Below are 12,660 nucleotides of genomic sequence, written 5' to 3' on the forward strand. Positions count from 1 at the left end.
GAAAGGACAAAAAGATGAAAAGAACATGACTTGGAAGATCAGAGAAGGAACAGAGTAGGATTCTCACGGTTGCTTCTCGAAAAGCTCAATCTTGCAAGATCCAGGTTAATATCACTAATTATATCAAGTCGCATCGGAGGGGTTTTCTTTTTGAGCTTTCCCAATCTTCCACACACTCGTGGGCCGTGACTAGAAAGCAAATCAATGCTGCTCAGTTCCTCAGCTGATGAGCACAGAAACACAACTTGTGCAGCACCTTTAGCTCAACAGTACGTTCGTGTGATAATGAGCATGACGTAGGGTTTAATAAGCTGGAAGGCGGGACGCACGCGGGTCGCTTACCGGGTATTTCGACTTGTTTCTCTGTCAAACTTGGCTTCCACTCTCTATAGGCTGCTACCAGGCTACCAGCATATAAAAGCGTCGTATCCGGGTTACAATGTTTGCCATAGCCAGTGGGCCAGCGCATCTGTCTACCTCCCTACATTGGGCGAGGGTGGTCAAAGCGATGTCCTTGTATCCCGTATACATAGGTATTTGGACGAACTGGAGCGGTGGGTTTTCAACTCCATTTAGACCCAGAATTACTCAAAGGTCTTCTGTCGCCTGACGAGCGAGCAACACGAACAGATGGATCCAAGGTTCTCACCGTCGGCCGCAATGACGGCCCGCTTCTCATCAGCGCCATCGCCCTGTTTGTCGGCTTGTCGATCGCCAAGTCTGGTCCGTCGTATGCTTTTTCATGCACCAAATCTGGTCTACCGCCCGCCCAGAGACTGGCCCCCATCACGCATTGCAGGTGCTGCTTCGCAACTCGACTAGTAGCGCGTCCTCGCTGTGGGCATTCGTCATCGTGTCTTGGCCTGGCGTCACAGCAAGGTCGGCGCCGCACGTAAGTCGGCAGTGTCCATCGCCGCCGCCCTTGTGCACCTTAGTCTTCGTCGTGCCATCACTCCCGCTAACCATCCGACCCATGCCCTGTCCCGTTGGCGCGGATATCTGTGCTCAGCCAGGCGGCTTCCAAGCCGACACGGGCTATATTGACCCTTTTCAGCATCTTGGCATAAATGCTCGACCCAATTCCCGCTTGCGCTTCCGCATGGCTATCACCTGCGCGCCGATTCTTGCCGAAGAGCGCCACTCTTCCAACCGGACACACACTCCTCCTAGACCGTGCTTCTCCACCGACGACGCATACTGGTATTACTACCTAGGACCGACTTCATACGGCAACTTCACCTTGGTAGCGTTTGACTCGGCGTACTAGGATCCGAACAATAAAAACCCATACAACTTATGGTAAGTGCCTCGCTCGTCTGGTGCTGAGTTGGCCCGCAGGGTCTAACAGATGCCCAACCTCTAGGACTATGAAAGCTTGGGCAGGATACAATGACGGCTTGGTCCGCTCCTAGTTTTCCCCCACCCTCAGTGACGCCGACCTGACCCTATTGTGCTTGGCCAACATGGCACGATACCCTCTCCCTGCGCATGACCCCTGGTTTCGCGCCACGGGCCGTGCTTACCCAGGCTACAACAACTGGACGGGGAAGCAAGAAAATATACAAGTAGGGCACGAGAACGGTTCGTGGGCCGCCGACAACGCCTTCTCAGTCCTGGCCTGCAGCGAGCAGTACGAATTCTACTACTCGTCGAGCTGCTGGTGACGACCGTCTCACTGGAAAGGGCAAAATTCTTGGATCATAAAAATATCTACCTAGGTAGCCGCAAGAGGCAGTCGGGGCGATACTAATAATAATGGGACAGGGGACTTGGCTGCTCTTGGCGGAGACCTTGACGCGCGGTGACTATACGTAGAGGTCGAGATAGGTCACAGAGAAAGCCTAGAAACCTCCCTGTTTCACCTCTCTGTAAATCACATTTCGGTTATGGGAGAATATCCCATGGCTCTTTCCGCGTCGGGAGAAGATGTGTCAATTTCCTTTGATCTCAGGCGGACATAATTGGTAATTACGATGCTGCTTCAACACAATGTAACCCAGTGCAGGCAGAGCGGACTTATCCGCGTTTTCAATACGAATCCCCTCCTCTCGGCATGAAATTTAGGCAGTGTAAGACTTCGTTGAGGGAGACATATATATGTTCCGTGCTACAATCTACTTTACCAACAATTGTCAAAAACCCAAGGTGGGCTGTTGGGGCTGGCGCATGGCATGGCGTGGGGGTTCTCCAAAAGCGGGTTTTGAAAAGCGGGTTTTGAACATGACGTAACGTAATTGCATAGCGAGTGGCCATGTATAGCGAGTGGCCACTCTCCCCACCCCAATTGAGCTTTCGCACGACACACTAATACCACAAAAAAATGATCAATTAAAACTACTTAGAATCCAATCCCTTATCCATTTTCGCATCCTCCTGGCACGTACGAGAGAGTTGTGTCCTGTTTTGCCGCAATTGCTACAGTGCCGTGAACCTGCTGTATTGCTCCTCGTACGGCCACCTCCCGACCGCTTTTCCTCCTCTAGTAGGGCGTATACATCCCTTTCAGCCAGAATATCGCTTGCATCCTGTATAGTTAATGGTCCTCCTGCTTGGATACGACTTTTTTTAGCCCTTCGGCGTTTACTTAGGGCTGTATTTGCCTCCTCAAGCTCTCGTATACGAGCCTTCATCAATACTACCTCGTGCATAACCTTCGTTGTATCCTTTACAATTTGGTCAAGGTGTTACAATCTGGACAACAGGTCCACGGAGCTAGGCCCGGCCTAGGATTGTGGGGGTCTGGACGGCAGGTAGGAGATGACAGGAGACAAGGAGTATCGTGCACAGATTGCGAAAGACAGGCTTTCAACACACAACCAATGTATGCTTAACCAGATGCATTGATAGCTGCAGAACCGTTCTCCAGAGAGAGCGTGCTGCCAGCTCCTATATAGAACTATGAGCAACCAATCAGAGTTCCTGCCTTACATGCTCAGTCGTGCTCAGTCCTAGACGCACTGATCCCCACTGAGCTCCCTGCTCAGTGCGCTCAGTGGGTCTCGGCACTGATCCTACTGAGCTCAGCCTGCTCAGTGCACCTTGGCAATGGCCCCACTGAGCACTCCTAATTGGATGCACCTTCTCTTAGCGAGAGCCCCACCCTAAGTGCCGTTCCAGCCAATCCGCAGCGGGCGGGCAACGCCCTCTGCACCTTTGAACCAGGGTCGTAACACAAGGGTCTTGAGTCCTCGGGGGGGCAAGTAGGTATTGGTGTACGAAGCTTGATATCTAGCTGGGATATCACCTTTTCTGGGTCAAATGGGACAAGGCCTGCCCCTCGGAAACCTCCTTATGCTTTTTAGGTTTGAATATTGCTTGAAATACGTTGTAGAAGGCGAGAAAGAAGTCGGGCTTGGTGATATGGTGAATATGGTTGCGTATTAGCTTCTGTTACGATCCCGGTTCAAAGGCACAGAGGGCGTTGTCCCGCCCGCTGCAGATTGCTGGAGCGGCATTCAGGGCAGGGCTCTCGGCAGGAAGGATGCGGCCAATCAGGTAGTGCTCTGTGCGGTTAGTTGCCAAGACCCGGGAGAGCGCACGGAGCAGGGCGATTAGTGGGGCCCATGGCGATCTGTTGGCAGATCGCCCCGGGGCCCACAGAGCGCAAAGAAGGGACTCTGATTGGTTGCTCGTAGTTCTATATAGGAGCTGGCAGCACGCTCTCTCTGGGAGAACGGTTCTGCAGCTATCAATGCATCTGGTTAAGCACACATAGGTTGTGTGTTGAAAGCCCGTCTTTCGCAATCTGTGCACGATACTCCTTGCCTCTTGTCATCTCCTACCTGCCGTCCAGACCCCCACAATCCTAGGCCGGGCCTAGCTCCGTGGACCTGTTGTCCAGATTGTAACAGTAGCTCTCATGCCTATCAAGGATTAGGAGAAGTTTTCCACCTATTATATAACGGCGAGAGTGTTTGTCGAAGTGCTTAATCCAATTAAGACCAATCTGGTTATTCGTCCAACCAGTTTCCGAGAGATCAACGGTCTAATCGGGGGGGAAAGGGCTATCGCGATACCAACTTTCGAGGTGGATTTTGCCTGCAACCACCACGTACGGAGGGATGCTATTACCACCCGACTGTACAGCCTGGATCACTATAGCCCATTCCCGATTACCAGGCTGGATCTTCTTGACCTTCCTACGGGCTTTAGATGAAGTAACAACAAGCATCGGCGAAATTTGGCCCATTATAAACCCAGTCTCGTCAAGGTTCCAGATATCCGACTCAATAATCCCATATTTCGCGATTGTATTACGAATAAGGTCAAACAACGCCCCAATTATCTCTGGATCTTCGTATTTGGCTCTCTGGTAGTCGTACGGACGCGTCCAACGTATCTGGAGCTCTGGTTGTCGTCGTACGAAGTTTGAAGCCCAGCGTGGTCCGACGCGTGACGCGTTACGCGTGATGCGTAGCAAATTGGCCATATCTTCAACCACATCGTATCCTGGCGAAAATCCTTGCTCATAGAGGTCAAGAACCTTTTGTATAATAACCTGCTCTTTAAGGGGATTGAGATTCCGAGAGTTGGCGATAGTGTTTGCTTGAGGGAGGATTCCCTTTAATCGCCGCTCAAGTGTTTTTCGGGGTACCGAATACAGTTTTGCAGCTGCAAAGGGCTTTAGTGATTTATTGCGTTCCATAGCTTGGAGGGCAAGCTATATTTGTGCTTCATTTCGTTTAGGTGGCATTTTTAGTTTTTTTTGTAGTGTTGGTGTGTCGGGCGAAAGTTCAATTGGGGTGTGTCACGGTCGCCACAGGGCTCATGTGACAGGATTGATTCTATTGGCTGCATTGTGCTTAGGGTGTGGCCTGTGCGCACTGAGCACCACTACCTATTTCTCCGCGCCCTGCGCGGACCCGGCGATAGATTCCTTTCTCTTCCTTAGCTTTAAATCCACATTCGTTGCTGCCTTCAACCATTGACATCCCTACTGCGTAAGGCGGGCCGTCACAGGGTGGCGAGAGTGGCCACTCGCTATACATGGCCACTCGCTATACATGGCCACTCGCTATGCAATTACGTTAGCGGTTTGGAACGGAAGCTGACAAAAACTGCAGCTGCAAGCAATTTCTGACTGAACAGGGGACTACGGCAGTGACTTCCCGCAGGCCCAGGCCAAGGGTAGGAGGGTGGGGTAAGCTAAGCCTCCACATGACCCAAGCTCCCTGGCGAAAACCGAACCCATCCCAACACGCTAGCTGTAACGACATGCCTGTTTAAAGCGACAAACGCCCGCACTTCACAGCTCCCTTATGCCCACGACAACGACACGAATTGCGCTGTAGACCAATTATTTCACCAGGCTTGAGCAATTAATAGATAAACACCGCGACCATGTTTCGATTCGTAAGTGCAATCGCGCGTGGCGTGGGAAATTGGTGCTGGGATATGGGCAGCCGCTGACCTTGTCTCCTTTCTTGGCTCGTCGCTCCTGCAGCGCCGCTCCCTCGATATCATCACCCTCTTCCACAAGCCAAGCTCGCCCGCGTCGGTCAAGATTGCAACGCTCCTAAAGCAGACGTCGGCCGCCGCTTCCGAATCGGCCACTGAAGACCAAGCGAGCGACCACTCAGCCCAGGCAACCCAGATCCCAGAGTTCGAGCTCACCATTGTCGAGGACCCCCCCACCCCGAGCCAGCTCGAGACCATCCTGGACTATGTCCCCAAGGCCGATATCCCGTCAATTGTAGCCGGCGAGATCAACAAGCACGACGCCCTCAAGGCCTTCAAGCAGAACAACCAAAAGTTCCAGGTCCCTCTGGTGCGTTTTTGCTCCTGCCCTTCTCATAGCCACTCACTCACTCTCTCACTCACGCGCAACGCAGGTTGTTGACTGGAACAACGGCAAAGTGGTTCCCGGGGCCAACGAGTCTGCGATACTGAAGATGCTGAACGAGCTGCCCAAGAAATAGGCTCACGGTTCTTGCCGTACCCCGCCGCGCTGTACATTCATGTCATTTCATATTTTTTTCGCTCCTTCTGTTTGCTCAGGCGACTACTCTACACACTCAGCTCTCTTTTCTTCTCTGCAAAAGTTTGTTTCTTCTGTAAACTATTCAATAAACGCCCTGTCTTCAATTTTTCCCCTCTAGTTGGTGGTTAAAAAAGGTGGAAACCGTATGGGCAGCGGCGCCTGGTCCGTCGAGCCGAACGGTCCATGGCGTAGGGCTGCTGCCGCCGCTGCCACTGCCGTTGAATGAGCATTGTGGTTTTCTTTAGCTGTCTGAACCATGTCTCGGGTACGTGCTCTTTGCACATGGTTTGGCGCAGAGAAAGAAAACGGGAATGAAGGAAGCAAGGACTGAAAGAAAGAAGGACAGAAAGAAAATGAAAGGAAAGGGGATGCAAATACAGACGGCCGCCTGTGCTGGTAGTTGGTTGGAGTGGTTTCGCATTTCCGGAATGCACTGCAAAAAAATCTTGAATCGGTTCCTGGGGTCTTTTGTGAGGGCGAGGGAGGGGAAGGTAGGTAGGCCAGGAGACAGTCAGGCGGTTGGGCAGTCGAGTCTGTCGACTAGGTGACGGGGGGATTTCCTCTGCCCTCTGCCCTCTGCCCTCTGCCCACCCACGTCTTTTCTTCGAGGGGCACGCGTGCACTAGCCACCACACCTCCCTCACACCTTTTTCTACCTCGTGGTCGTCACAATCCATGCTGCATCCTCCACACTCCCTCTCACACTCTGCCACCCCAAACGTGTACCATCTCACTCAGCCTTCCAAGACCTGGAACGCTTCACGTTGATCAGCTACTCTCTCTCTGGTGGTTTGCTCGCTCGTTGGGTTCATCCGTCCTCTTCTTTCGACTCTCTCCATTCCACGCTACCAAGCTCGCACAACTTCTGCGCAAAAGACGACTGTTTCAGAGCGACCCGCGGGCGGCTCTTCCGGCAAACTCTCTTCTATAAGGGCTGCTGAGCTGCCTCTTTCCTCTTCCTCCTCTTCTCCTTGGCAGCGCCGAAGCGTTTCCGCTCGTTCTTGCGCAGGTTTTGCTCCTCCAGCCGGCTCTCCCAGCGCGAGTCTCACTTTCACCTCACCTTTTTATATGAGAGAATTTGGTGCTTGGCCTACCTGCAAAACCGCCTCCCCGGCAACCCACCCACGCCCACCTTTTCGATCCCTCTCTCTCTCATTTTTGAGCCCTCACCTTTTCACCTCCAAAAAATTTCGAGACGCTCTTTTCTCGATTCTCTCTCAACCACACAACCCGCGCTGCTAGACGTTTATGTTTGCTGTCTTTCGAAAAGGCGTTTGTCACCATCAAAACAAAACCGCACAAACAACCATTCACCCAAATATCAGCACTCGCTATTGAGAATGAAGAAAACCACCTCTGCGACCGGAGGCGCAGCCACCTTTCAGACGTCAACTTCGACCACCATGGGCCATCGCGTTCAGCTCACGCCCAAGCAGGTGCTGGAGAAGCTCGGAAATCTCCAAATGGGATTCTACACCAAGATGCCAGCTGATGCCCAGTGCATCTTCACCATTAGTGCCCATGTTCCCGTCAAGCGCTGGATGAAGCACCCTTTCAAGCAGCGCGAAATCCGCGACTGGGATGAGAATCAGGTCCAGATCAAGGCAAACCTCATTCGAAAGTTCCACCCTGAGCACCTGATGGAGAAGGTCGCCCCGGTTGAGAAGTGGGAGCAGATGTACGACTACTTTGACGCGGCGGACATCTGGAGCCACGGCGCCGTCAATCTCTGGCTCGCAATTGACTACCTTTACCACGAGAACAAGAGCATCGAGGAGGCCAAGGGCAAAGGTAAGGAAATTGCAAAGGGAAATGTCGCCGAGGCCTATGGCCAGCAGGTCGGCGATACCATGGACATTAACCCCCCCCAGCTGGCCAATGAAAATCCCGAGGGCTTCATGATCGCCGACGATTGGGCTTACAAGTGGCTCACCCACGCCGATAACCGCCAAAAGCTGAGCACTTGGGACCAGAAGCGCGACATTCTCAGTATTTTCACGGCCAACGACTGGAACAACGTCGCCCCTTGCAGTTACGAGTATTTGGACGTGTTGCGCCGCATCCTCATCCATTGGCATCCCTTCTATTTTGCCCCGAGCCCCGTCAAGGATTCGAAGGAAGGTTCGACTGCCAGCAAGAACGAGTACCAAGCTGGTCATGGAAGAGGTATGATTTGAATAACTCACGAGTTCAACGAACTCTTTTCTGACTTTCTTCCTCCACTCGTGTACCTAAATTTATCTCCCATTCTCCGAATGTCGTCCCCTATTTTCTGACTGCGCTGGTTTCTAACTAATGCAATAATATAGACGTGAACAAATACCTCGTGCCGCCCAGCAGCAACGCCGTAGAGCAGCTTCGTTGCAGTTCGGCACTGGCTACTGAGTTCCCCTCGGCCGTGAAAAACTCGCCTGCTTCTTCCACCGGCAGCCAGTCCGCCAACGTTTCGCCCACCCTGCGCGTAGCCCCGCTCGCAATCCCCATAGTGGTTACCGCTGGCCAGGGAGACTTGAAGGTCTATGGAGTGGAGCATAACACGAGGCGCCACGAGCCTTCTAAATCGGGCCCCATTGACATGGCACAGACCGAGTTGGCCAAGTTGCAGACGTCCGTTGAAATAGCTGGCCCCTCCCGCCTCCCAGCCCATCCACTTAAGAACTCAGGTCCTTCCACTCTTCCCATTCCCTCACACACCGCAAAAGTGGCCTGCAAATTTCACGGCAACCGCGACCGATCTGTCTCGCAACAGTCTGAGCCTTGCCATTGTCCTCGATGTGACAAGAAGTCTCGAAGCGTCCTCGTCCAGGGACTCTCTATCGACGGAATCCCGCAGGAAAAGTACACGCACCAAATCAAGGGGTTCTTCGGTAAATGGGGAGAGGTCGAGTCGTGTGAGCCAACATGCCCGAAGGCTCACCCTTACCGACTCGGCGGAAGATCTCTCAGAAACTTCTTTGTCTACTTCAAGTCGGACGACAGCGCCGTGAGGGCGTGCAACGAAGCCCACGGACAGTCCCTGTACCCTCTGGCCAACAAGCTCAAGGTAGTCTTTCCGTACCACTCCAGGCACTACATCGAGCTGTACTCGCCGGCCTCTAAGCAGTCACACGTTAGCCTCCGATCGGCGACACAGCCGGCCGAGCACATGACCATAGACAAGGGTACCGGCGTCTCAGGCGGCGAGACGCAGCCGTCGCAGCCTCAACAGCCAAAGACTCAGAACCAAAACCAGAAGCTGCGTACCCCTCCAATGCCTTCAGTCGCGAGCAACCAAGCTTCCGGTGGTAACTCGAGCCGCAAACCTCGGCAACCACTCTCAGGCGCGTTTGTCCACCCAGCCCAATATAGCACTGGCAGCCCTCGCCATAAGAACCGGGGGACGTCGGATGGCCGCTTCTTGGAAAACAACGCTCGATTTACCAGCTCAGCCGCATTTGGTGGAAACCCATTTGGCAACCCTTCCGCCTCATCGCAAACCTCGCCAGTATATGTCCGCATGCAGCCACAGCAATACGCGCAGCAGCTATATCCTTCGGGATATCAGCAGTTTGCCGGACAGCATCAGTTCTCGGGACAACCCCAGTTCTACGGACAGTCACAGTACACGCAGCAGCCTCAGTACGGCTCCCAAGGATTCCACGGAATGCGAATGCCCGCTGGAGTGATCCCTGGCACTTTGTTCCCGTCGGCGGCTCAACCCATGGCCCATATGCCCCAGCAGCAGTACGCTGGTCACCACCCCGCTTACTGGAACCCCTCCCAGTATGGGGCTCCCAGCTACCAGCCCTGTAAACAGGACGAGCAGCAAAACCCAGCACAGAACGCCCAGCCAGCTCGGAAGTTCCAGCCATATGGCGGACCCCAGACTGGCTACGGCCAGGTGCTTGCGCACCATCCCTCGGTTGTCCCCCACCAATACATTCCCGTGCCTAGCGGAGCCAGCACCACAGGAATGCTTCTGGACATGGCCAGCCACGTTTATATCACTCCTGCGAGTGCGGCCGCTCCTGCAGCTCCTGGCCACGACCAGCCTTTACCGGAGCAAAAGAAGGAGCACGTAGCCGAGGAGTCTTCGATTCTTGCCGAGATGAACAACTCTCCTGAAGTCCATGTCTCGCGGAAACAGTCTAGTACTTCGGAGTTGTCGGCCATTCCTGAGAAGCCGGTTGCAACTGAGACTTCGGTCGCTATCGAGAATCCGGTCACCACCGAGGAGTCGGTTATCTCCTCGCAGCCGGTCGCTTCTAAAGGCCATGTTACTCCTCAGGATTGTGTTTCCAGCGGCGGCGCTACTAAGGAGATCACTGCACCCGAAATGCATACCAATCCCATTGCCGACATTCCCGCCCAAGAGAAGAAGGGCGGTGTCTCCAATACAGCAATCCCTGTCGAAGAGGAGACGACTGAGGCTGGAGCATCTGTTGTGCATCAGAAGACCATTGCGGCTCTGCCTCAAATCCTCGAGGAGCCCGAAAGTGAACGTACCAAGCCGGCAACGGAGAGGCCAAAGTACGTCTTTGGTTCCCAAGACGTTCGATTCTTCACTTCAGAAGCCGAAGAGGGGAAGGCTATCGAAACCGTAATCCACCGCAAGCTTCGAGTCCGCCAGAGCATCCCCTCGGAGTGGATGGGCATCGATAACGCGGGTTCTTCAGGCGTCCCCCCCATTTCCGGCAGCGCAAAGACTCCCGTGGCTCCAGTGCCAACGGTTGTGGAGCGTCCTGAGCTGCGTGTGAACACTCAAGTCGGTGGAACGGACTTTGGCACCCGAAGCCGGTCGTCTGCAGCCGTTCTGGAGCAGAACCCGAGCCCACAGGTAGCTGGGCCGAAACAGCCGCAGCACGAGGATACGCAAGAGGATGGCAAGTCGAAGCCTAAGAAGAACAAGTCCAAGAAAAAGAAGCAGCAACAGGCGAGCGGTCAGCAATCGGGGTCCCGGCCATCTACGCTGGCCACTCTTGTCAACAGCCCTGCTGGTGGACAGCCCGAAAATGCTGTCCAAAAAACCGGCAAGCATGGCGCTGCCGATACTAGCGCCGAGAACACCGCTGCCGAGGGCACTGAGGGCAAATCGCAAAAGCGGTATAGGCCGAGGAAGACCGATCTCTCCACCAGCAGTGTGCAGGAGACTGCTCATCACGTCTCGAAGGAGCTCCCGTCTGCTCCATCGACACTTCCACCCAAGCCTGAGCAAAGCAACCTTGTCCAGCAAGACCATGACGCTGGCTCTTCGTTGTGGGGCCAAGACAGCAACGCTCAACTTGCTTCCGGCAGAGGCTACCGTGCTGATGCAGGCGGCTCGCTACGCGTGGACAGAAACCGTAACAACAACAGTCAGTCTCTAGACATCAACGAACTGTTTGCTGCTAACAAGGCGGAGACACGGGTGGCTAGCGCTAGCGTTCCTCCCATGGCCCAGCCTACCATGGCCACACCTCCCGAGTACGGGTACTGCTCTCCTCCCTACGGCAGCCAGTATACCGCCATGGCGCCACCGCCTGTTCAACATGCCGGAACACCCCCCATGGTCCGCGGGCCTCCCATAGGCTACTTTACCCAGCCAGCAGCATATGGTCCCTATTCCGGCTCTCCTCAATATGGCCAGTATCACCCCAGCCAGCAGCAAATGGGCGACCAGCAATCCCAGTCTCCACCGTCGGCACAGGTCCACGTCCCTCGCAGGACGGAGTTCTCTATGCCCCCAGTCGAGTATCATCCCACGCAGCCCACAGTGCCACGCCCATTCACTGTTGCAGAGCAGCATCAGCAGGCGCCACAGCAGCGACCCTCGCTGCTCGTGGACGAGTCGATAGTGGTCAAGCCGGACATGCCCGAGGCGCCGTCGGATAAGGAAGTCCCGGTCGTCAAGTTTCCTGCATCAAACTCTCCTTTGACTCGGTCTCCCAAGATCGAGGCTTCCATTGCTGAACCTGCAGCGGAAGCGGACAATGTTTCGGTTTCGGCATCTCTTGGTGATTTCGACGCTCCCGTGGCTCAAGCCGATGCGTTCGAGACTCCCGGCAATATCAACACTAGTTTCACGGAGACGCCCTGCATCAAGAACACGGCGGCTGAGGTTCCGGCGGTTGCGATCTCAGCGGCCTGCCCTTCTGCTGCAGGTTCTTCGATAAACAGCGCTGCCACAGTCGAGTCTGTAGTGGCTGACACTGCTGTTGTTGATGCTCCCGTCGTGGAGAATCTGCTAGCCACTGTTCCAGTCGAGGCTAGCAAGGCGACAAAGAACACGGAGCAGGAGCATGACTGGATCCGTCATGGCAGCTTCACGGGCCTCCCCCAGAACTTTGACCCTTTCCCTCGTGTTCCAACTCGGAGCTCTGCGCGGCATCCTCCCCCGCCCAAGGTGGTTGTTCAGAAGGCCGAACCCGTGGTACAGCTGGAGGACACGCAAGACAATACCCTGGTAATCCTATCGGATTCTCAGTACATGGTTGGCCACAAGCTCTCGGGCTCATCCGTGGCGCACACCCACCAGACGAGCGAGTAAGTACTAACTGGCCCGTAACTACCTATCTCGAAGACATCTCTTACTACCTGGCCTTGTTCTACACCCGGACTTTCTCTTCCATCCGGATCGGTTTCCTTCCCTTTTTTTCCATCATGCCTTCTCTATTTCAGTCGCACCTTGATCCCGTGACCTTTTTCCATTGGCTGGTAGTTAT

General features: G+C 54.3%; 3 protein-coding genes across 3 annotated transcripts; all 3 read left to right on the forward strand.

Annotated features, from left to right (window-relative positions):
* Positions 1-508: 508 nt before the first annotated feature.
* Positions 509-1,460, forward strand: B0T26DRAFT_802366 (uncharacterized protein; the record flags this gene model as incomplete). The annotated part of the gene is made up of 5 exons (XM_060447049.1): positions 509-554; positions 631-723; positions 774-892; positions 1,055-1,299; positions 1,364-1,460. 4 exons carry the CDS (start codon positions 509-511, stop codon positions 1,265-1,267), a joined length of 471 nt encoding a protein of 156 aa, XP_060295934.1. The 3' UTR covers positions 1,268-1,299; positions 1,364-1,460.
* Positions 1,461-5,446: 3,986 nt separating this feature from the next.
* B0T26DRAFT_647099 (thioredoxin-like protein) lies at positions 5,447-5,918 on the forward strand (the record flags this gene model as incomplete). The annotated part of the gene is made up of 2 exons (XM_060437871.1): positions 5,447-5,767; positions 5,832-5,918. Coding segments are annotated over 2 exons (408 nt in total), but the record flags the coding sequence as incomplete, so codon positions are not given.
* Positions 5,919-6,989: 1,071 nt separating this feature from the next.
* On the forward strand, positions 6,990-11,806 carry B0T26DRAFT_282846 (uncharacterized protein). Its single transcript, XM_060434156.1, has 3 exons — positions 6,990-8,146; positions 8,290-11,313; positions 11,361-11,806. Exons 1-3 carry the CDS (start codon positions 7,321-7,323, stop codon positions 11,372-11,374), a joined length of 3,864 nt encoding a protein of 1,287 aa, XP_060295936.1. The 5' UTR covers positions 6,990-7,320; the 3' UTR covers positions 11,375-11,806.
* Positions 11,807-12,660: the final 854 nt, after the last annotated feature.

The sequence above is a fragment of the Lasiosphaeria miniovina genome, assembly GCF_030549165.1.
Source record: "Lasiosphaeria miniovina strain SMH2392-1A chromosome Unknown B0T26scaffold_4, whole genome shotgun sequence".
NCBI classification, from domain to species: Eukaryota; Fungi; Ascomycota; class Sordariomycetes; order Sordariales; family Lasiosphaeriaceae; genus Lasiosphaeria; species Lasiosphaeria miniovina.

Bases quoted from the DNA above. Each gene is read 5' to 3' on its own strand.
- B0T26DRAFT_282846 (XM_060434156.1), top strand. From the start codon at position 7,321: ATGAAGAAAACCACCTCTGCGACCGGAGGCGCAGCCACCTTTCAGACG. The intron at 8,147-8,289 runs GTATGATTTGAA...GCAATAATATAG, and splicing joins CCAAGCTGGTCATGGAAGAG to ACGTGAACAAATACCTCGTG.